General features: G+C 42.6%; 1 protein-coding gene across 3 annotated transcripts in view; it reads right to left on the reverse strand.

Moving 5' to 3' along the window:
* Positions 1–24,612, reverse strand: part of LOC128901934 (kinesin-like protein KIF2A) — a 126,142-nt gene that overhangs the window by 3,371 nt on the left and 98,159 nt on the right. For 2 of the 3 annotated variants that reach the window (XM_054184083.1, XM_054184082.1), the window contains exons 15-19: positions 24,027–24,137; positions 11,544–11,611; positions 8,333–8,483; positions 6,663–6,764; positions 4,246–4,381 (exon numbers count right to left, since the gene is read on the reverse strand). In XM_054184083.1, the coding sequence (XP_054040058.1) occupies positions 4,246–4,381; positions 6,663–6,764; positions 8,333–8,483; positions 11,544–11,611; positions 24,027–24,137 (568 nt within the window). Of the gene's footprint in view, positions 1–4,245; positions 4,382–6,662; positions 6,765–8,332; positions 8,484–9,618; positions 9,733–11,543; positions 11,612–24,026; positions 24,138–24,612 lie in introns of all 3 variants that reach the window. The other variant, XM_054184081.1, reaches the window with a different exon arrangement.

Consider the following 24,612-nt stretch of genomic DNA (forward strand, 5'->3'; position numbering starts at 1 on the left):
GCTGATATCTGGTAGGTTGAAGTCTCCCACCAGGACAAGGGCTAGTGATCTTGAGACTTCTCCCAGCTGCTTGTAGAATATTTCATCTGCCTCTGCATCCTGGTTGGGTGGTCTATAACAGACTCCCACCATGAGATCTGCCTTGTTGGCCCTCCCCCTGATTCTTACCCATAAACACTCAACCCTATTGTCACCATCATTAAGTTCCTGACATTCATAACACTCCCTAACATACAGAGCCACCCCACCTCCTCTCCTTCCTTGCCTGTCCCTCCTGGAGAGTTTGTAGCCATCTAATGCAGCACTCCAGTCGTGCAAGTCATCCCACCATGTTTCCATGATGGCAACTACGTCATAGTTTTCCTGCTGCACAATGGCTTCCAGCTCCTCTTGTTTGTTGTCCATGCTGCATGCATTAGTGTAAAAGCACTTCAGCTGGGCTACTGGTCCTGCCACCTTTTTGTCAGAAGAAGGCTTAACTTCTACCTGACCATTCCCAGGCACAGCCATAGTTTGTAACCTGTCAACGACCCTTGCATCTCTGCTGCTGGATTCATCCCCTTCCCCCTTCAAATCTAAAGACTGTTTGATGAACCCTGCAACTCCTTTTCCCCTTTGGAGACAGGTGTATCCCATCTGCCTCCAGTAGGCCTGGTGTTGTGTAAACCATCCTGTGATCAAAAAAAACCAAAGTCCTGCCACTGAAAGCAGGCTCAGAGCCAGGTATTGATCTACTGGCTCTTCTTGTTGCTTCCCTCATCCTTCCCTGTGACTGGAATGACAGAGGAGAACACTACTTGCGCTCCTGACCCCTTAACCAGTCATCCCGAGGCCTGTAAATCTCTCTTGATCACCCTTGGGTTTCTTTTTAACAGATCATCTCTGCCTGTCTGAAAAAGTAGTAGTGGGTAATAATCTGAGAGGCTTACCAGGGAGGGAAGTTTTCTTTTTATACCTTTAACCCGGGCCCCAGGGAGGCAGCAGACTTCCCTGAGAAGTAGGTCTGGTCTGCATATCGGGCCTTATGCTCCCTTCAGGATGGAGTCACCTACAACAATGACCCATCTTTTTTTCTTAACTGAAGATGTTTTGATGCAGGGGTGTAGTTTGACTTAACCTTGGCAACACCTCCGTGAACATTGAATCATCTTTCTTGTCATGATTGGGTTCCCCTTGCAGAGCCTCATGCCTGTTTTTTAAGGGTACCTGGGAAGGTGGGGGAGTTACTGGGGAGACACACCTGCTTCGCTGGGCAGGAACATGTTCCCACAGCCCCCTATCCTCTAACTTACCTTGTTTGGCTAGGCAGAGAGAGGACAGGGAATCCTCTGTATCATGTGGCCTTTCTGCCTGTTGGGCCTGGTTCAGGGGAGATAGATAGGCTGCGACTCCAGCAGACTGTTCCTCTCTCACACTTCCTGATGGTTCTCAATCTACTTACCTCCTCCCAGAGCTCCATCGCTAAGCAGAGGAGTTCCTCTACCTGCGCACACCTCCTACAGACATGCTCACTGCTGCCATCTGATACTGGCATAAGGGTAGGGCACACCCTGCAGCCTGACACTTGGGTAGCAACATGCTCCCATGAGAGCTCTGTCTGGGAAGCTGCCTCAGTCACTTTTGTACATTCTAAAATCCAGCAGAGTAAATTCTACTCCCCTGCAATTTTTCATAGAATCATAGAATGGTTCGGGTTGGAAGGGACATTAAAGATCATCTAGTTCCGACCCCCCTGCCATGGGCAGGGACACCTCCCACTAGACCAGGTTGCTCAAAGCCCCATCCAACCTGGTCTTGAACACTTCCATGGAAGGAGCATATGCAACTTATCTGGGAAACCTGTTCAAGTGTCTCACCACCCTCACAGTAAAGAATTTCTTCCTAATATGTAATCTAAATTTCCCCTCTTTCAGTTTAAAACCGTTACCCCTCATCCCATCATTACACTCCCTCACAAAGAGTCCCTCCCCATCTCTCCTATAGGCCCCCTTTAGGTACTGGAAGGCTGCTATAAGGTCTCCCCAGAGCCTTCTCTTCTCCAGGCTGAATGACCCCAACTCTCTCAGCCTGTCCTCATAGCACAGGTGCTCCAGCCCTCTCATCATCTTCATGGCGCTCCTCTGGACTCGTTCCAACAGGTCCATGTCCTTCTTATGTTGGGGGCTCCAGAGCTGGACTCAGTACTCCAGGTGGGGTCTCACGAGAGCAGAGTAGAGGGGCAGAATCACCTCCCTCGACCTGCTGGCCATGCTTCTTTTGATGCAGCCCAGGATGCAGTTGGCTTTCTGGGCTGCGAGCGCACATTGCTGACTCATATTCAGTTTTTCATCTGCCAATACCCCCAAGTCTTTCTCTGCAGGACTGCTCTCAACCACTCATCGCCCAGCAGCCTGTATCCCCATGTATGGGATTGCCCCAACCCAGGTGCAGGACCTTGCACTTGGCCTTGTTGAACTTCATTAACTTCTCTCTAGCCTGTCAAGGTCCCTCTGGATGGTATTCCTTCCCTCTAGAGTATCAACCACACCACTCAGCTTGGTTTTATCTGCAAACTTGCTGAGGGTGCCCTCAATCCCACTGTCCATGTCCCCGACAAAGATGTTAAATAATACTGATCCCAGTATGGACCCCTGAGGGGCACCACTCATCACTGGTCTCCACCTGGACATCGAGCTGTTGATCACAACTCTCTGAGTGCGACCATCGACCCTATTCTTTATCCACCGAGTGGTCTACCTGTCAAATCCATGTCTCTCCATTTTAGAGGCAAGGATGTTGTGCAGGACAACTTTTCTATGAATATGAAAAGTCTTTGTGATTAAATTTTGTAAGTATATAGCTAAATGCATCATCCATTTGTTTCACATAACTAGCACAAGAATGAGAGAAACCTGAGAAAGGAAGTATGGCATTCTTTCATATTTCTATTCCTCCCCCCTCCTCCCCGTTCCCCAGTAATATGCCCAAGAATGGGAAGAAGGAAACCAAAATGGCAGCCTAAAAATGTCAGTCCTAAAGTGACAGGAATAAAAGCTGAAATATTCAGTGACCATTATGTGTCATAAGCATAACACAGAAGTTACTGGGAGAAAGAATCTTTGACTTAACAGTTCTTCCCTCCTGTAAAGCTGTAAATGTATCATTCTGCCTTGTAAAGATGCAAGGATCTCTTAGATATCCTTTACCTCCAGTATCTTGTTTCAAAAGCAGTATCTAATAAGTTTTGGAAGAACAGGGAGTCACCGAAACTGTTTTTTCACTGCTGGTGTCTCAAATTGTCTTTTTCTGAAGAGGAAGCCATCATCCATAAGAAGCAAAGGAATGTACATCTAATTCTTTGCAAAAGTATATTGGTGCCAATACATGCTTACAAGGCAAGCAGGCCACATCCGATTTGCTTGATGTATTCTTCTAACTTACAGCAGATACTCAGACTGAGTAAAAAGTAAGATTTTATCTTATAAGGAGTTTTCTAACACAGATTAAAAAAAAAACAATCCACCTTTGAATTTTTACCAGTATAGCATGTCTGCTGTAATACAAATAGATACAGAAACTGAAATGAAAAATTCATCTCCATGAATTTTTCATTCAATATATATATTGAATGAATATATATATATATTCAATATATATATTGAATACCAAGCTGACATGCTGATTTTAGAAGACAAGTGGAAGAGTCAATTTTGGGAACTAATAATTATCTGCAGTTTGTTTTTCAAAAAAGAGAGGCTGACAAAATTACAACAGAAAGGCCGCTGAGGAAAAAAGTAGGCTAACAGCCAAGCTATTCAGAGCTTGATGCTACTCTTAAGCACAGACTGAAAAACAGCAGAAGGCTCCCTGCTACGCTACAGAGTGCAATAGAGCAGGAACTGGGAGTTCCTACTACTTTTTCCTCATTGCATTACCTTATTTTTTCGTACAGTTCTTTTGGATTTTCTTTTTCCTTCCTTTATTGTTTTGGAACAAATTAAAAAAAAACGAACAAAGTTGCAGGATGAAATTTATACCTTCTGGAGGTAAAGCAGAGACTCTTCCTTTAAACTAGGATGAGCTGAACACAGATGTTATCTTATTCTTAGGCAACAGAATAAACGTTCCTTCCACAGAACATTACAGGACAGCATAAGGTGAAAAAAGACCCTAAACATAACCACACACTTTTTTTTTCTCCTCATTATTACTGCAAGTCTCCATGGCATATGAAAATGCACACAAAAGTGATTAAAAGCAATCTACCTCTAAGTTCGGTCAGAATATCAATTTTTTGCTCTAGAATTGCTTCAAGTTGGGTAGCGTAAGAATCCACATCATAGTCTACTTCTTCTGTCATCTCAAGAAGAGCTTTTTCATCTTCCAGCCATCTAATAGATTCCTAGATAAAAGTTAAAAAAACCCCAACAATTAAATACATTAGCAAAGTTTCAAGACAAAGAGCTGAATTACTCCTTTTCTCAAGATGACCACACTTTTACTGTCTAGTCACCTCACTATAACAGATTTCAATCCTAAAATGAATCCTTATTCCAAATTCAGCAAAATTGTGTGTTTTCTACATAGTTTCTTAACTCCGATGGTCATACCAGCAACAGATAAACCCCAGCAACCCCAGTTTTCTTCAAATTCAGAACATTAGGTGGTTGTAAAGCTAAGAAACTCGTAACTTTACGTCATGGTTATGTCCCCTTAGGCAGGTATCAAACTTTGAAGCCAGGCTTCAATTTTAAGTATGGGCTGGTTGGCACTGACTATAATCACAGTGTCATTACTACAGTCAAGGAGCCAAGATAATTTTGTCCATACTCAAAACCAGTTTTGAGAGAAGCTGTATAAAAGAAGAGTTATTTTAAGCTCTCTATTGCATGAGCTAACTCCCCAGACAGATAAGAGTACTGTAAAAGTTGGTTAAAGTGGTTAAAGCAGCTCTTGGGCATCTTTGCACTCCAAATATTACCAAAAAAAAAGAGGGGGGGGGGAGGAAGAAAAAAGTCTTGCAGCAAAGAAGAATGCAACTAGGAGCTTAAAGCTTACAGAACCATGCAAAGCTGTGATCAGGAGAACTGATCCCATTGAAAATGCTTTGATTTAAAAAAAAAAAAAGCAAGCAGCTGACAGTTCTAGGCGTGCTGTGCCTGAAATATTAAAATTAAATCTTTTCCTCTGTGCTCAGTAGTCCAAATAATATTGAAAGCATAGTCCAAACCCCATGTATGTTTTGTTGGCTTTCAGGACAGATGGAGCTCACATTGGGATAGGATTCATCTCATCTAATGTAAACTCATATATCCAAGAAATAAAGGAAGACCAACGCCTCTAGAGCATGATTCCTCAGTTGATCTATTTTAGACATTTTTGTTAGGATAGAATGTTTTGTATCCCAGAATCAACAGCTTCCAGGAGAAAGCTGACAGAAGACAACTTCTGCATGTTACAGCTTGTAGATTTTGTATTGGTGCAGCCCATCTCCACCCATGGCATAAACTAACAAGCCATGCTGCGAACAAAGGGAGCTGAGGCTTGGACACATTTCCTTCTAATGACTGCTGTAAGGAGCAGTAATCTCCAGCATAAGGCCAGATGGACACACAGAGGCAGTAACATCTTAAACTAATGCAGCTTGTCTCTCCAGAAGTCGCAAGCATTAGGACACAGCTATGGCATATGGCATAAGACTTTCACACTTCTGCATGTTTTCCTTCAGGGCTAATGTTTCATAACAACTAAATCTCTACATCTGTTGTAAAATGTGTTATTTAGCATCCTATTGTATTACATGAACACACATTAATGTTCCACTAAGTTAGCCTGCCTAAAGGCTCTAAGGTTATGAACAGAAGCAACTCATATTTCCTTCTGAAAACTAGTAACTCATACTTATTATTACAATTTATTTTGTGAATGTAAAAGGCTCTGTGGTGCTGTTCCAGCATTACAATGTGTGGGCAGTATTCCTCCCAAAGACCCTGACTAATAGCAAGTGAAAATCTTTATGTATCTGTAAAAAGGAAGCAAACAGGCAGTTAGAAATATATTTGTTTCTTCTGGATCTCAGTATCTCAGATGAAGATGTCACAGAAGGATATTTAGAGGAGATACTTGAGCGAAGTATCACAGTATCTTAGAGGGAGATGACCAAACAGAAATGGTGCTGATAGAGACATAATTATATAGAGACATTACTATTAATTGCCAGCTTTGTCATAGGAATATTGGCATAGATTAGACAGTGAAATTGAAAATTTCAAGACCAATCCGAGTAAGCTCCCTGCAACTAGAAAAAAGTCACTAATGCTGTAAAAGGACTAACACAGAAAATATAGTAAATAGTTAAAACAGTAAAAAGAAAATAGCAATTTTTCTTACAATGAACACAGTCTATTTGTTGGGAAGAAAAGTAAAATTTTGCTAAATTTCTGGGAAATTTCTAGAAAAATATGCTTCTCTCATCATGGGGACAAAGATTAATGGTTATGGGATCTAAACATTTGTTCCTACTTGTTTGCTACAATGGGCTTAGCATAATAAAACAATTTAGAAATCTCTGACAGCAGCAGAATGACTAGATGACATCCTACATCTTCCAAGAGTATGCACTTTCATTGAGAAAACCTAAATTCCTGGATTAGGATAAAACAAAGTAGAGCTCCATCTTTTACCTGGAAGACAGCCCTGTGGTCTTCTACTACTTGCTCTTCCATTTCTACCATTTGTGACACAGCTTCATGGAAAGTAAACAACTGTGGAGAAACTTCCTCTTCCTAGAAACAATAGTTAAGCTTGTTAGTCTGGAAAGAACTGTGGCTACAGGAAATATATTGAATGTGATCCATCCCATCACAGAATATGAAAAGAAATATGCAGGAAGCAGAACCTATCAAAAATAGAACTTAATACTTCTAACAAGGAAAATCTCCAAAAATGAGCGGAGAGGGCAATAAATTAAAAATGTTCACAGAGTTAAATTTAATTCATATTCATTAAAAATTTCCAGCCACTAATCCTAGTGAATACTGGAAACCAGAATATTCTGCATGAAAAAAAAAGCAAGTTAAAATAGTGGGAGGAGTAAGTCACGAGGGAAGAATGCTAATTTCTAGTAGGTTTTAACACCTACAGAAAGCTCATTTTCCATCAGGGCTTTTTGTTGTGCATACTGCAATAGACAGACAACAATTTTCAAAAAAGAGAACAGCAATTACATTCAATACATCTCAGGAAATCAAAATTAATACTTTGGAAAAAAAAAATGGAATAAATGTAAAGTGAAAAATCTAAAAAGTATGTAGTGATTAATACATTAGAAGAATGCACAACATGGATTTACAAACTGGGACAAACAGGTATTCTTCAGACATAAATCGTTAACAATCAAAGGAGAAAGCGCTAGGTAGTCTGCAATTAATGTTTTAGCAAAACAGTATGGTTCCTTATACCATGCCTTTAAAATCTTTTTAAAAACACATTGTAAAACTTAATTGAATTCCACATGAACATTGAAAAAGTATGATATGAAAGGATATCTGGCTGGAAGGACTGGTCAGTGGGAAGCTCTAGGAATGACTAGAATGTTCTTATAAAATAGAGTCCTGGAAGAAGAGTCAGTTATTAAAATGAGAAATACAGCAAATACCATGAAGAGGTGTTTGAGAAGGCAGAGTCTTGAGAAAAATAAGTTAGGGTAGTAAGGATTTTTCTTTTCTATCTTTCATCAGCATTTTCACAAACCAAGTTTTAATCCCTGTTGAACATTTAAAGAACCAGGACTAGAACTGATAATCAGCAATGAGGGAAAAATGCCCTTTAGATGCCTCTCAGTCCTAGCTCTCCACTCATGCAGCCCAGGGAGACATCCTGGGAACATGATGTGGCGCTCTCCGAAACATTGTTCTGGGGTTTCACTCCATGAAAATCAAGATGTTGGGAAGAGGAATGATGGGTAGCCAGATTTCTAAACACAGAGAAAGGCAAACTCGCTTGAAACAGGTGTTGCATGCAGGGAAAGTAATGGTCAAAAACAGAGGAGTGTTAAATAAAATGGATGCATTTCCCAGGCTAGTAAGAGATGAAGCTATACTGGAAAAAATGCATACTAAAAACCATGAGAGCCTAGAGCAGACCCTGCCTAGACATTAAAAGCCCTAATCAGCAAGGAACCTTTTTTTGTGTGTATGGGAATGAACATAATACCATAAAGTGAAAAGGTGAAGGGGCATGCTCTATCTACTTAACGATATTGCTAATAGGCTATAAATACACATTACTCTGTATTTGTTCTGCCACTGTATTTATCATCATCTCTTTCCATGTAATGCTGTAAACCACTCACGTTTTGTTCACAAAGCAGTTTGAGATCATCTCTCTGAGGAGAGCTCCCCACACCCCACTGTGTCTCTAAGTCATCAATCTGATTAGGAGCATGGTGTATAATGGGACGGATACCTCCTGCAGCACTAGGATCAACCATCAGCTCCTTCACCCTACAGTCAGAAAATATTTAATTTGTAAATTAGTAACTTCCTGTGCAAAAGAGTCACAACCAAAAATAAAGCTCTATGGGTTTATGCACAATTTAATTACTTTAATAAGGATGATGATGTCAGCTTCACAAATTTAATGTACTTTCAGTGACAAAAAGATGTTAGTCCAACTCCTAAAAAGCATGAACCATTGAATTTCAACTACTTGCAGGTGGATTACAGTCCATCTTCAAGCAAGAGGCAATTTTTGATTGAAATATTACTACTCATTAACTGTTAAGAGGGCAAAAATCTCCAAACCCTCAATATTAACTCCTTAACAATGAATAATATTTGAAAGAAAGCTCATTCAGCACTCTAAACCTGACCATCTTTCTTTTTCTGTGCACACAATTGTGCTTTAAAAAAATTAGTTAATCAGTACCCCACTAGCTGTTATAAGCAAATCCACCAAGAATTCTGAAGAAAATAATAATATGCAACCAAGTATCCCAGAGAATTAATAGATACTTTAATTAAAATAATTTCAAAGGTGAAAATATCTTATTAAAATGTTAGGCTCTTGCAGCATGAAAATAGTTTAAAAGACTGATAATGATTCTGTCCAAAAAAAGCCCATTTAAAAGAACATTTATGAAACAGACACATTGAAGTCTGCAACTATGCAAGTTTTAGAATAAATTTTTCATTTTTTAAAGGGAATTTTTTTTTTCAAGTAGCACATATTTACTACAATGGAAACTATTTCATTCATCTTCAGAGTGATTAAAAGTTTTAAAAATATATATGTATTAAAATTGTTTTCTTTTTTAATCAGACATATTCAAATTACCCTAAACACAAGCTTGTCAGATTTGGTCCACTAAGTGTACAAAGGTGACATCACCATTTTTTTTAAAATGTATGAAGGAAACTAGCAAGCCTGGATACAGTGTGGAGTGTGGATGTTTAAGGAGGGTGAACAAAATAGTGGCAAGATGATTGCAGATCATGCAGAACCATCACCTGCCAAACAAAATAAAAACAAAGTATGCGTGACTCAAGGCAAGGGGACTAATGAAAAGTTGGTCTGTAAAATTACATTGCCAAAAAGAAAACTTAAAAGTAAAGATTCCATGTATAGAATGAAGTAGACCTGGTCACTGAAGGAGAAAAGTTGTCATACTCATAGGAAGGAGAGAGATCAGAGCGACTGCCACTACCCTGTGAGAAGGGAATGTCTGAAGGACTAATTCCAAATTCCTTTACTCTGCAGCAGCAAAATACAGCAGCAAATTAAAAGAAAATGTTTTCGTAAACACAGTTAAAACGACAACTCTTTGTTTAGCATTCTTCTTTAATAGTTTAACAATAAAATTACTTTTATATTAAAACACAAGTAAGAGTGTTGATATATTTAAACCTTCTGCAAATAGAGTTACAGATCACTAACAAAATTGAACAAAATCAGTGCTGCTAATTTGCAGGAGACTATAATAGCAATGTTTTCAGAAGAGTAATTCCAGATTTCAGTTCGCGCAGTTAATAAAATTTGCTCTACGTTCAATATTCCATTAAACTGCTCCTTTTAACTTATCAAACCACTACAATACTTTAAATTCTATACTGCCCCCGTCTTACGCTGCACAGACACTGGTATTCAGCACCTAAAAACTAATCGTACTATGAAAATGATATATTGCTAGAAAAAATTAAAACACTACACAAAACACATGAAGCTACTTTACAGTGATAGTCATTTACTCCATAACAACATACAAATTTAACACCAAGGGGAAGAAACAGTTTCAGCACAATAATTTAGTATAGTAGAAATAGGTATTTAATTTGTTTTGCAGTGTCTTTTTCTGGAGTCACTTCAGCAATGCATATTCTATAAGGGATAGAAAGATCCAATGAGTCTTGATCCAATGAGTGTAACATCCTTCATTATGTTACTGTAAGCAGGGGAGCAGATGGGGAGTAGTAGGGGACCAGGAAGGAAATCACATAGACTGGTCCAAGCCAGGCAGATTTGCTACTAACTCCCTTGATCCAAACACAAAGACATTCCTATACCAATCGGTAAGCTTCCCTAGCAGCCCTTTGTGCCCAATTAGCGACTGGCCGGGGGGGGGGTGCCCAGCCAAGCAGGAGAAACGTGGTTCTGCCCTATCTTTCACTGGGGCAAGCAGGCCACTAGGTGGTAGCCTCTTCTGGCAAAACCAGGATTTCTGATGGCACAGAAGCTTGTTTGTTCTTTGGAGCAAAGCCGGGGGGAGGGCGGGGCGGGTGTCTGGGTCGCAGGTCTGACTACAGACACATGCAGGACGCCATCTCCACAGACATTAAACTAAGGAGAACTGCAGCTGGGGAAGGCTCCTTTCTCACTCACTGAAGAGACGAACACTTTTAGAGCAGTACAAGTCTCAGAGGTGCTGCATCAACCTCTGGAGGCACTAATTTCTCTACGCTGATTATAACGTCACTGTTGGATTAACTGACTCTTTACTTAGGGGTCTCAGATATTTGCCTGAAGTTGGGAAGTATAAAATTTGGGCCAGAGCAACCGCAGAATTTTCATAAGAATAAACCAGTTGAGATAGATCTATATATGATATGATATGCTTTATCATATATATAAAAGAAACAGGCTGGCAACTGAATGCAATTCCACCAAGGTGATGAAAAATCCCATTGCAGAAAGGTATTTAAGCTAACACTCCAGGGAATCATCATGAAAACCGACTACCCCTAATGCAAGAGGTGATGCCTCCAGAGCAGGGACAAAACTAATAGGGGCATCTCCCAGATTCCTTGCAATCCACACTATATCCATCTCTGGATAATGTCTTAAATGCAGTTTCTATTGATTCTCTCGTAATGGTTTTAAAAAGTAACAAGTTAAATTAAATGTGAGCCTGAATCAGTAATCAGTATTTTAGTTTTAATCTTATTAAGAAATGCAAGTATGCTAAAATTATTCAAGTAGTTAAAATAATTATACATCATGGAACAACAGTATTCCAAACATCAGTGATCAAAAGCCAGTATAGCTATAAGCAATAACATTTTCCATACCTATTTGCGTATCTCAATGTATTTAGACTGTTTTCACACGATGCCATCCCTGGAGAAATTGTAGCGATCTGGAGAAAACAAGCCATGCATTAATAAATCACTTTGTACAGATGAAAGGGTAGATGAATTCAAATTAACTTTATTTCTTTTTATCTCCACTTTAATTTGAGATGTTCTACAAAAACTGTCTACTATGTACAGCTGTCCTAATACAGTGACATCTCAAGAAGAGAGATGTCAAGTCAAAGCTTCAATTTAATTTTTTCAACCATACCTGAAACATTAAGAATTCATAGAAATTTCAATTTCCTCCATCTCACACTCTTCATAACATAATATGTAAATGCAAAACTCTAATTGAAAAAATAAGACTCCTCAAAAAGGGAAATATGCAACTCAGTAGAAAGTAAAGTCTAATGTATCCTGCAAACAATTATCAGATTATTTTTATATATATACATATCTTTGTAGGCTGTTCTCCATTCAAGCAGACTGTATAATTATTTGAGAGATCTATTTTGGCCACAGCCCAAAACTACTTTTTATTAAAGATAAGCATGTGTTTAACTATTTTCCTAAGTAAAGATTTATATTTTTTTTCTGAACTGGACGTTATCTGTAAATACTGCTTGATAGCTAACTTATTATCAAACATATCTGGAATCTATAAATGTTTCCTTTTCCAGTTAAATAAAATACCCTGAAGATCTCACCTTCTTTTCAGCACTCAGCAAAAATAATAACTGTGATTGGGCAACAGTGGCATCATTATTTGTCCTAGCTTCTCTCAGTAGTCCAATTTTTTCATCTGTGCTCCTTTCAGGAGAGCCATAAAGGCACTACCCAGGACAAACACCTCTATGATCCTAACACTAACATTTTTTCTGGCAGCACAGCATCAGGAGACTGAAACTGATGAAGATTAGATAATTCTGGTCTTCTCTTTCATCCTGCTGATGACATTACTGCACGAAAGCACAGGTAGTCATCCTGAGAGGAATTTCTCCTACTGGGAAGAAAGGAAAAATATGCAGTGGGAGGGGGTTAGAAAGTCTAAAGAGCCTGCTACCACATAGACTTAAATTTAAACCTCTAATACTGGTACGCATCAGTTACTAATGGAAACAAGCGTAGATTTTAAAAGATCGTATGATTCCATGTCTCTCTATAAAGCATTCTGGGTGCTAATTAACACAAAACTACAAGTTCCTAAAATCCGGCCAGTCATTTAACGTGAAAGATGCATGTATCTCTTTCATCAGTTTAATGTTCAGAGTACACCACACACGACACATGTCATAATGCCAGAGGACTGCTCTAACTTTTTGAAGCATATAGGGAAGTGCCACTGTAGGTGCTGTCAGCCGTGCCGATGCCCCCTTCAGGGCACAAGAACCCATGCATAAGACTCAGTCTGTTGAATAGAAACGTGCACTACATCATATGCCCTCGTGCCTCAACAAGTCCAGTCCAGGCAGGACAGGAGGACTCCGACCTCTCTGTCATTCACTTCCTCATTCGTAATTCTAAATGAGGATGGAAAAAGCAGCACTATTTATGGATAGGAATATCCTTAAGGCCTGTAATTATCATTCTTCCTATTTTGAACGTGTCTACATCACTTATAAGCCATCACAGTGGGATCAATGTCCCTTTTGGGACATTGAAGTCACCAAATTCCTACTCCCTCCCTGGAGAGCTGAGGCACTTCAGCTATGACTGCAGCATGTCAAAGATGCAGCATGTCAAAGATACAGTACTGGTTAAAAAATTAGACTATTCTATGTAGCTACTTTGCAAATTTCAAATTATGATATGTTATCCTACTATGTAACTTTTCAAAAACAACTTGAAATACTGTGTTCAGTTTTGGGTCCCTCACTACAAGAAAGACATTGAGATGCTGGAGCAGGTCCAGAGAAGGGCAACAAAGCTGATGAGGGGTCTGGAGAACAAGTCTTATGAGGAGTGGTTGAGGGAACTGGGGTTGTTCAGTCTGGAGAAAAGGAGTCTGAGGGGAGACCTTATCACTCTACAACTACCTGAAAGGAGGTCGTAGAGAGGTGGGGGTCAGTGATAGGACAAGAGGAAATGGCCTCAAGTTGCACAAGGGGAGGTTTAGATTGGGTATTAGGAAAAATTTATTCACTGAAAGGGTTGTCAAGCATTGAAACAGGCTGCCCAGGGAAGTGGTTGTCACCATCCCTGGAGGTATTTAAAAGATGTGTAGATGTGGTGCTTAGGGACATGGTTTAGTGGTGGTTTTGGCAGTGTTAGGTTGATGATTAGACTTGATGCTTTTAAGGGTCTTTTCCAACATAAATGATTCTATGAAATGGTTTTGGAAACTATTTAAGGACAAGAACTTCATTAAAATTGAAACAACTAATAAAGTTTAGAAAAAAATTTATGCTAATTGCACATCTCTGGATTTCTTTAGAATGACACAGATCCTAGTCATAACTGTCCACGGGAAAGTTATTTTCAAAATATTTTTTTGAAATTTGACAAGAATAAGTTTCTGAAACATATTTTAAACATATATACAGATGAGGTGCTCCATCCCTAAAGACGTAACTTTTAAAATTGTAACAAGAAATTCCATAAATTATAAAAGGCAAAGTCAAATAAAAATTAAGTACAGAAATTTCCAAAAATATTTGACTCAAACATACCATTTAAAGGAAGTGGAAAAAGCCCAGTAGGTATTTTATATCAGGACATTTCACAAAACTCTCAGAAAGTTAAAATCACAAATTTTTAATACATTTTATATGTTTTCCATATTAAAAAATATCACGTATTTGCAAAATGTCTTATTCTCTAATAGCACATTAGAACATTGGATCAAATCTTTGTATTGTTGAGGAATCCTTTTACAATAAATGCCTCCTCACTGACAAGTAAAACTAGCATCTTAAGAGGTCGAATTTTGATGAATTATCTTACATGTTCAAGAAAAAATATTCTCAAAATGAATAATACTTCTATGTTGCAATCTCTTTAATTTATTCTGTCTGTAACAGAATAAAATATTTTGTAGGAAATGCTATAATCATATACATGTTAACTTGTTATAACAGTATTGTACAGCTGTATTGGGTTTGCGTGGCAAGGTTTTGGTAGTGGGGGGGCTACAGGGGTGGCTTCTGTGAGAAGATGCCAGAAGCTTCCCCCATGTCCATAAGAGCCAAGGCCAGATGGCTCCAAGACGGACCTGTCGCTGGCCAAGGCTGAGCCGATCAGCGACAGTGGTAGTGCCTCTGTGATAACATATTTAAGAAGGGGGAAAAAACAAAATGGGGAACCAACATAAGCGGAGAGAGGAGTGAGAATATGTGAGAGAAACAACCCTGCAGACATCAAGGTCAGTGAAGAAGGAGGGGGATGAGGTGCTCCAGGCACTGGAGCAGAGATTCCCCTGCAGCCCACGGTGAAGACAATGGTGAGGCAGGCTGTGCCCCTGCAGCCCATGGAGGTCCACGGTGGAGCAGATATCCACATGCAGCCCATGGAGGACCCCACGCTGGAGCAGGTGGATACACCCAAAGGATGCTGTGACCCCGTGAGAAGCCCGTGCTGGCAGGACCTTTGGCTCTGTGGAGAGGAACCCAAGCTGGAGCAGGTTTGCTGACAGGACCTGTGACCCCATGGGTGACCCACACTGGAGCAGTCTGTTCATGAAGGACTGCACCCTGTGGAAAGGACCCATGCTGGAGCAGTTCATGAAGAACTGCAGTGCATGGGAAGGACTCACTTTGGAGAAGTTCGTGGAGGACTGTCTCCCGTGGGAGGGACCCTATGCTGGAGCAGGGGAAGAGTGTGAGGAGTCCTCCCCCTGAGGAGGAAGGAGTGGCAGAAATGATGAGTGATGAACTGACCACAACCCCCATTCCTGTCCCCCTGTGCTGCTCGGGTGGAGGAGGTAGAGAATGTAGGAGTGAAGTTGAGCCCGGGAAAAAAGGAGGGGTGGGGGGAAGTTGTTTTAAGATTTGGTTTTTATTTTCTCATTACCCTACTCTCATTTGATTGGTAATAAATTAATTTCCCCAAGTCGAGTCTGTTTTGCCCATAGCGTTAATTGCTGAGTGATCTCCCTGTCCTTATCTCGACCCATGAGCCTTTCGTCATATTTTCTCTCCCCTGTCCAGCTGAGGAGGGGAGTGATAGAGCAGCTTGGTGGGCACCTGGCGTTCAGCCAGGGTCAACCCACCACAACAGTATATAACAGTATTGAACATAAAAATTTCTTCTATGGTTTAATTCGCATAAAGTAGACACTCTTCTAGAGAACATAGCAGTGATCTCTGCAGTCAGCTGCAGAAATCTGAAATGAAAGTACCCATTATTAAACTATTTTTGCATTAATTTTTAGAAGTTCAAAGCACCACAGTTAATTACATGGCTCTGCTGCAAACAAGCAGTCAGTGTACCTGGAGAATAAGTACTCTTTTAATTTAATAAAATACTGTTCAACTTGAGTTATTATAAACCATAATGACTTGCCCTTCTCTTTCCCTGTATATTTCCAGTGCAGGTAAGTCCGCACTGGGGAAGGGAATCGCAGCAAAAAAGGGTCGGCTAGGGGCTCGTTTTCGAGGGTTTTCGAAGCTGGGAAAAGCGGCAAGTACGGGCCGGTACCCGGCACTTCCAAGGGGCGGAGGCAGCTGAGGAGCCAAGGGCGGAGCCAGCACTCCCGGCGGCAGATCTAAACGAGGCGGGGGGTGGGACCACTCCCCCCCACCTCACCCATAAAAGAAGCCCTTCGGGAAAACAGTGACTAGGTCGCTGCGCACTGAGCAAGCAAACAGCAAATGGGCGTTGCCTGGGTGTCACTCACGGAATCACCCAGGAGCCCCACGACAAGGGTGTATGTCCTGGGCTGGCAAAGAGGGCAGCCAAACAGGGAGTGACACACCAGTCTGGTCACGGCAGTTCGTGCAGGACAGGGCTGAGAGACTGCTAACCTAGCTAGGAAGCAATGGTATCTACTTGTAAGAAGACCATGGCATCCATGAGCTCCACAACCACCAGCTCTGATGCAGCCTCTCAGAGGGAGCTCCTGTGGGAACATGCTGCCACACAGACATCAGGCTGCAGGGTGTGCCCTGCTCTTATGCCGGTGTCGGATGGCAGTGGTGGGCACACCTGTGGGAGATGTGCTCAGGTAGAGGATCTCCTCTGCTTAGTGATGGAGCTCAGGGAGAAGGTAAGCATGTTGAGGAGCATCAGAGAATGCGAGAGGGAAATAGATGCTTGGAGTAGGATCCTGCATCCCACAACAGAAACCTAGCAGTCAGACAGAACCCCTGCAACAGAGAACTCCCTATCCTCTGTCACCTCAACTGAAGGCAGTAACCTGGAGGACAGGGGGCAATATCAGGAAGCTCCTGCATGGCGCAACAGGCGCTGCACTCAGGACTGCCTGGCAACTACACCATCTTCCCAGGTGCCATTATTTAACAGGTACAGTGCTCTGCAAGGGAACCTGGATGACAATAAGCACGATAGTTCTCTTATCTTGGAGGTGTCAGCGAGGTCTAGTCAGACCTCCCCCTGCATCAAAACCTCTGTGGTAAAGAAGAAAAGATGGGTCATTGTCATAGGTGACTCCCTACTGAAGGGAGTGGAAGGCCCAATATGCAGGCTGGACCTGGTACACAGGGAGGTCTGCTGCCTCCCTGGGGCCTGGGTCAAGGATGTGAAGAGGATGCTTCCTTCCCTGGTATGGCCCTCAGACTATTACCCCCTTTCGATCTTTCCGGTAGGCAGCAATGAGGTAGCGAAAAAAAGGGGACTTCAAATCAAAGGGGACTTCAGGGCTTTGGGAAGGTTGGTAAAGGAGTCTGGGGCGCGGGTTATTTTCTCCTCACTCCTGACACAGCACTGGGCTTATTGGCATCTGATGGGAGACACCTTTCTCAAAGGGGGAAGAGGGTCTTTGCCCAAGAGATTGCGGGGCTGATCAACAGGGCTTTAAACTAGATGCGAAGGGGGAGGGGGATGATAATATCAGGCTTGTCTGTGACAAGCTGTAGGACACCACATCAGGGTTAGAGGGATGGGGCACTAGTAAAGACCTTCGCCCTGTTGCCCCGAGGCATGCTGGGGATGCTACTTCACAGCCAAAGTCTTACGGAGACGAGACAGGGGCTCCTGAGGTAGTCAGAGTCAGCACGGAAACACCCCAAGGGGTGCTCCTCTAAGAAGGCATCACAGCCAACAGCCAGGCTGAAGTGCCTCTACAAGAACATACACAGCACGGGCAACAAACAGGAGGAGTTGGAAGCTACTGTGCTGCTGGAAAGATACAAGATAGTGGCCATTACTGAATCCTGGTGGGACGAATCCTATGACCGGAACGCGGCTATCGATGGCTACAGGCTGTTCAGAAGGGACAGGCAAGGAAGGAGGGGCGGAGGTGTTGCCCTCTTTGTTGCTTAACAAAGCAAGGGATAGAGTGTGAAGAGATGTCCCTAAAGAAAAGCCAAGAGGAAGTCAAAAGCTTATGGGTAGGCATTAGAGACCAAGGCAACAAGGGGAACCTTGTGGTTGGTGTCTACTACAGGCCGCCTGATCAAGGGGAGCCTACTGATGAAGCCGCCTTCCTCCAGCTACAGGAGGCATTGCACTCGAAGGCTCTCGCCCTGCTGGGGGATTTCAACCACCCCGACATCTGCTGGAAAAGTAACATGGCGAGCTGTAGACAATCCAGGAGGTTCCTGGAGTGCCTCGACGATAACTTCCTAAGACAGGAAATAGACAGCCCTACCCGAGGGGATGCCATACTGGACCTCATAGTCACCAATGCCAGTGAGCTCATCGGGGATGTCAAGACTGGAGGCAGCCTGGGCTGCAGTGACCACGCACTGGTGGAGTTCACAGTCCTGAGGGATATGTGCCAGATGAGGAGCATAGTCAGGACTCTGAATTTTAGGAAAGCAAACCTCCAGCTCTTCAAGGAGTTAGTCAACAGGACCCCCTGGGAAACAGTCCTCAGGGACAAGGGGGCAGAACACAGCTGGCAGCTCTTCAAGGATGCTTTCCATAGAGCACAAGAGCTCTCGATCCCCAGGTGTAAGAAATCAAGCAAGAAAGGGAGGAGACCAGCATGGCTGAGCTGGGACCTGCTGGTCAAACTAAAAGGCAAGAAGGAACTGCACAGGCAGTTCAAGCAGGATCAGGTGTCCTGGGAAGGGTATAGGGATGCTGCCTGGTTATGTAGGGATGAGGTCAGGAAGGCCAAGGCACAGCTAGAGCTGAACTTGGCAAGGGATCCTAAGAATAACAAGAAGGGCTTCTACAGGTACATCAACCAGAAAAGGAAGGTCAAAGAAAGCGTACCCTCCCTGATGACCAAGAATGGCAAACTGGTAACAACAGACGAGGAGAAGGCTGAGGTTCTGAACAACATTTTTGCCTCGGTCTTTACTGCCAGCCTCTCACCTCTCACCTCCCGGGTTGAAGGACCGCAAGAGGGGGACCTGGGGGACAAAGTCCCTCCCACTGTAAGTGAAGACAAGGTTTGTGACCACCTGAGGAACCTGAACATACACAAGTCCATGGGACCTGATGAGATGCACCCCAGAGTCCTGAGGGAATTGGCTGATGCAGTTGCCAAGACACTCTCCGTGATATTTGAAAAGTCATGGCAGTCAGGTGAAGTCCCTGGTGACTGGAAAAAGGGAAACATCGCACCCATTTTTTAAAAAGGGGAGAAAGGAGGACCCTGGGAACTACCGCCCTGTCAGCCTCACCTCTGTGCCTGGGAAGATCATGGAACAGATCCTCCTAGAAGCTATGCTAAGGCACATGGAGGACAGGGAGGTGATTCAGGACAGACAGCGTGGCTTTACTAAGGACAAGCCCTGCCTGACCAACCTGGTGGCTTTCTGCGATGGAGTGACTGCATTAGTGGACAAGGGGAGAGCAATGGATATCATCTGTCTGGACTTCTGCAAGGCCTTTGACATGGTCCCCCACAACATCCTTCTCTCTAAGTTGGAGAGATATGGATTTGATGGGTGGACTGTTCGGTGGATAAGGAACTGTCTGGATGGTCACATCCAGAGGGTGGTGGTCAATGGCTCGATGTCCAGATGGAGAGGGGTGACAAGTGGTGGCCCTCAGGGATCCGTACTGGGACCGGTGCTGTTCAACACCTTCATCAATGACATAGACAGTGGGATCAAGTGCACCCTCAGCAAGTTTGCCGATGACACCAAGCTGAGTGGCGCGGTCGACATGCCAGAGGGACGGGATGTCATCCAGAGGGACCTGGATGAGCTAGAGAGGTGGGCCCCTGCAAACCTCGTGAAGTTCAACCAGGCCAAGTGCAAGGTCCTGCACTTGGGTCAGGACAATCCTCATTATCAATTCAGGCTGGGGCATGAAGGGATTGAGAGCAGCCCTATGGAAAAGGACTTGGGGGTACTCATGGATGAAAAGCTGGACATGAGCCAACAATGTGCGCTTGCAGCCCAGAAGGCCAATCACATCCTGGGCTGCACCAAAAGAACCGTGGCCAGCAGATCCAGAGAGGTGATTCTTCCCCTCTACTCTGCTCTGGTGAGACCCCACCTGGAGTACTGCGTCCAGCTCTGGAACCCTCAGCTCTAGAAGGACATGGACCTGTTGGAGTGGGTCCAGAGGAGAGCCATGAAGATGATCAGAGGGCTGGAGCACCTCTCCTATGAAGACAGGCTGAGAGAGCTGGGGTTGTTCAGCCTGGAGAAGAGAAGGATCCGGGGAGACCTTATAGCGGCCTTCCAGTACCTGAAGGGGGCCTACAGGAAAGCTGGGGAGGGGCTGTTTGCAAGGCCATGTAGTGATAGGACAAGGGGCAATGGTTTTAAACTAGAGCAGGGTAGGTTTAGATGAGACATTAGGAAGACGTTCTTTACAATAAGGGTGGTGAGACACTGGAACAGGTTGCCCAGAGAGGTGGTGGAGGCCCCATCCCTGGAGACATTCAAGGCCAGGCTTGATGAGGCTCTGTGCAACCTGATCTAATTGTAGTCCCTGCTTACTGCAGGGGGGTTGGACTAGATGACTTTCAAAAGTCCCTTCCAACCTAACAGATTCTATGATATTTATTGAGTAAAACTTTGCCAGTGTATGATATAAAACCTAAACATGAACATGCTTGCAAACCAGGCACACCCTGCCAAAGAGTAACATGTAAATTCCACACTGGAAGGCTGATTACATTTTCTTGATAAAAGTAGCAAAGGAAGACCCAGAAGAGTGGTTAAGTTGCAGATCATTATCCACTCTTCTCACTACTTGGCCACCAGAGTGGAAATCATTTCTTTCCAGGGAACCGGGGAGAACTGGAGGTAATGTATCTCCTACACCTCCCTCAATTCAATATATGCTGTTCAGAAACCTGTCGGATCTCTAGACAGGCACCTTTTTTCTGCATCCAGCTAGTTCTCACAGTAACAAGCACTGCAAATGTGAGAGCTCAATTCAAACTATCATAAACATGCACTCTAGGTTTCTTTTCTTTCCCTCCTTCCTTTCATCTAATGCAGAGTAAGTCATAACCACCCAAGCACTCTTCTTCCCACATCAGTATCTTAAGAAAAAACATTGCTGATTAAATTATTGATAAAAATTACATGCAAACAAACACTAGAGTGTCACAAATGGTCCTAGTACTGAGAGACTGTGAAAAAGTATCAGGAAGAACGAGTTTGAAAGCAGTATCTCATCATGAAAGGGTTTTCTTATTCTTAATTATAAAGTGACTGTAGTTATGTGAATATGAAAATAAAAAATAATTCAAGCATATTTCCACTCACTTTCAGAGGGGATTTTTTCCTTAATTTAGAACTATATTGAATAGAAAAGGAAGGAATGCAAGCTTTATCAGAAATTAAACAAATTAAACACCTATAGATCACGGATTATTCTTGATGGCATTCTCACACGTTTAAACAGGAAAAAATGTTACATCAACTCTATGAGAAGAGTAATAATTAAATAAAAAAGCTTCACCAAAATGAAGACAGCTTGTTAGCACTTTATGGAGTGGTAAGGGTGATGGTGGGAACTTCATGAAACGTTCACAAATGATAATCCTTCTATGTACAGAGAGCAATTCCCAACAGGCTAACTTTCCAAGCCTTCTTCAGTAGTATGGATACGTTGGCTAGAGATGCACAGTTTAGCTTTCTGATCCTGAATAGGATTTATGAAGTTATGTCTCAGTGGAAAAAAACCAATCCTATGTTTTCATTAGAAAACTGAAGAAGAATAAAAGATTAATAAAAAATGCTATTTTACCACCATTTTCAAATTAGAACCATACCTAACATCTAAAGAGAAGACTAGGCTGCCCTAACACCATGGTTTTCATGTTGTGGTCTGCAGACTTCTGTGGCCTCTAGACTTAATTCCAAGGAGCCATTGAAAAGTAACCAAAGCAAATGTATTTGGTCTGTCTGGGATGGAGTTAATTTTCCCCATAGCAGCCCTCATAGTGCTATGCTTAGTATTGGTAGCTAGAAAGGTGTTGATATTTATAGGCTGCCGAGAGGTTGTGGAGTCTCCTCCTCTGGAGATATTCAAAACCTGCCTGGATGCATTCCTGTCCAACCTGCTCTAGGTGAACCTGCTTTGGCAGGGGGGTTGGACTAGATGATTTCCAAAGGTCCCTTCCAAACCCTACCATTCTGTGATAACACACCAGTGTTTTGGCTACTGCTGAGCAGCACTCCCACAGCATCAAGGCTGTCTCTCCAGCATTCCCTCCATCACTAGGAGGCTAGGAGTGGGCAAGACCTTGGGAAGGGACATAGCCAAGACAGCTGACCCAAATTGACCAAAGGGATATTCCATACCATATGACATCTGCTCAGCAATAAAAGCTAAGAGAAAGGCAGGGGGCAAGCATTCATTTTTATGACATTTGTCTTCCGGAACAACTGCTACACGTACTGAAGCCCTACTTCCTGGGAAGTGGCTAGACATCGCCTACTGATGGGAAGTAGAGAATAAATCTTTTGTTTTCCTTTGCTTCCACGTGTGCCTTTGCTTTTGCTTTATTAAGCTGCCTTTATCTTGACCCATGAGTTCTTTTCCATCTTATTTTCTCCTCCCCCCGTCCTGCTGAGGAGGGGAGTGATAGAGTGGCTTGGTGGGCACCTGGCATCCAGCCAAGGTCAACCCACCACAGCAAACAAGCCTAACAGTCGGTGTCCACTGCAGAGAGTTTGCATTTCCATAAGGAGAAACATTAAGGATGCACAAATAAAACCACTGGACATCTATACTTTTATCTGTCCTTTCCACCATTTGCCAGAAGAATTCTGTTTTTCAGGTTGATGCAAATGCACATTTATACAGTACACAACTATTCATCCCATCTATCCCAACTACTTCTCCCCTCAACAGCCTAGAGCATATCCTGATGCCTTTGATACCAATTCTAAATTTGCCTTTGTCATTTAAAGATCATAACTCACCACTATACTTCCAGTCTACACCACCTTTTCCAAAATTCTGATTCAACAAACAATACTCTCATACTGGGCAGTGTGCCCAGGTGGCCAAGAAGGCCAACAGCATCCTAGCCTGTATCAGGAATAGTGTGGTGAGCCGGACTAGGGAAGTGATCATCCCCCTGTACTCGGCACTGGTGAGGCCCCACCGCGAGTACTGCGTTCAGTTTTGGGCCCCTCGCTACAAGAGGGACATTGAGGTGTTGGAGCGTGTCCAGAGAAGGGCAACAAAGCTGGTGAGGGGTCTGGAGGACAAACCTTATGAAGAACGACTGAGGGAGCTGGGGTTGTTTAGCCTGGAGAAGAGGAGGCTGAGGGGAGACCTTATCACCCTCTACAACTACCTGAAAGGAGGTTGTAGAGAGATGGGGGCTGACCTCTTCTCCCTGGTGACAAGTGATAGGACGAGGGGAAACGGGTTCAAGTTACATCAGGGGAGGTTTAGATTAGATATTAGGAAACATTTTTTCACTGAAAGGGTTATTAAACATTGGAATAGGCTGCCCAGGGAGGTGGTGGATTCACCATCCCTGGAGGTGTTTAAAAAAAGGGTAGATGGGGCACTTAGGGACATGGTTTAGAAGTGGCTTTTGTCAGGGTAGGCTAAAGGTTGGACTCGATGATCTTAAAGGTCCCTTCCAACCTCAACAATTCTATGATTCTATGATTCTATAATTAAACATTATTAAAAACAAACAATCAAACAAAAAAAACCCTCAAGCTAGAAGCGCTTCTGGCTATGAGCCTAGCTAGAAAACTAGAACAAGCAATAAAAAAGGCCAATAAAAAGTGAGAAGGGAGCAAGTTATATGAAATGTCTCTGCTGAAAGACTCACTCCAAATATAGTGTCATTTAATGTATAAACTTAAGGCTAACACATTGACAGTAGCAAGTGACTAGTTCTAAACATCCTAAATTTCCAGCTTCTTTTCTCTTTGTAATTGTTAAAACATACAGTTAACTAAACAAACTTACCATACAGGTACGGGAGTTTTCTCCTATGAATGAATCTCTTAGCACTTGAGTAAGTTTACTTGCTCTGAATGGTGTATGAGGTTGATTTCGGCCTAAGGCTCTAATGCACTCCTGAAAGAACAAACAGGTTTATATTTATTCAATCCATGTTAAAGAAAAATACATAATAGAAGTACAATTCAAAATCAGAAAATATATGCCTTAGTTATGTTGCTGTCCTCTAATTTACTATTAAAACCTGAATTCAAGAAGTGTTAGGCTTTTACCTCTCATTAAATTCAGCAGAGAGGTAGGAACTTAAAAAAGACTTAGGAGCCTAAAAACTTTCTGAATCTTATCCAAAATGTTTACATATATTGTATCCAACAACAGCAACAAAAAATTCAATGTTGATGTTAAATCTCCAGACTGTTTCTGATTATGAGCTGCAAAAGCCTGAATGATCTACAGCCTCTGCCAGCAGAAGCGTGGACAGTGACTTGCATTAACTCTATCAGTTAAAAGCAGTAGCTTTGATTCTGGCTTAACCACTGACTTTCTTTACAGCTCAAAAGAAAACACTGGTGCCCAAACTTTCTGAAAGCTT

Source organism: Rissa tridactyla, chromosome W (assembly GCF_028500815.1).
Source record: "Rissa tridactyla isolate bRisTri1 chromosome W, bRisTri1.patW.cur.20221130, whole genome shotgun sequence".
In the NCBI taxonomy this organism is placed as follows: domain Eukaryota; kingdom Metazoa; phylum Chordata; class Aves; order Charadriiformes; family Laridae; genus Rissa; species Rissa tridactyla.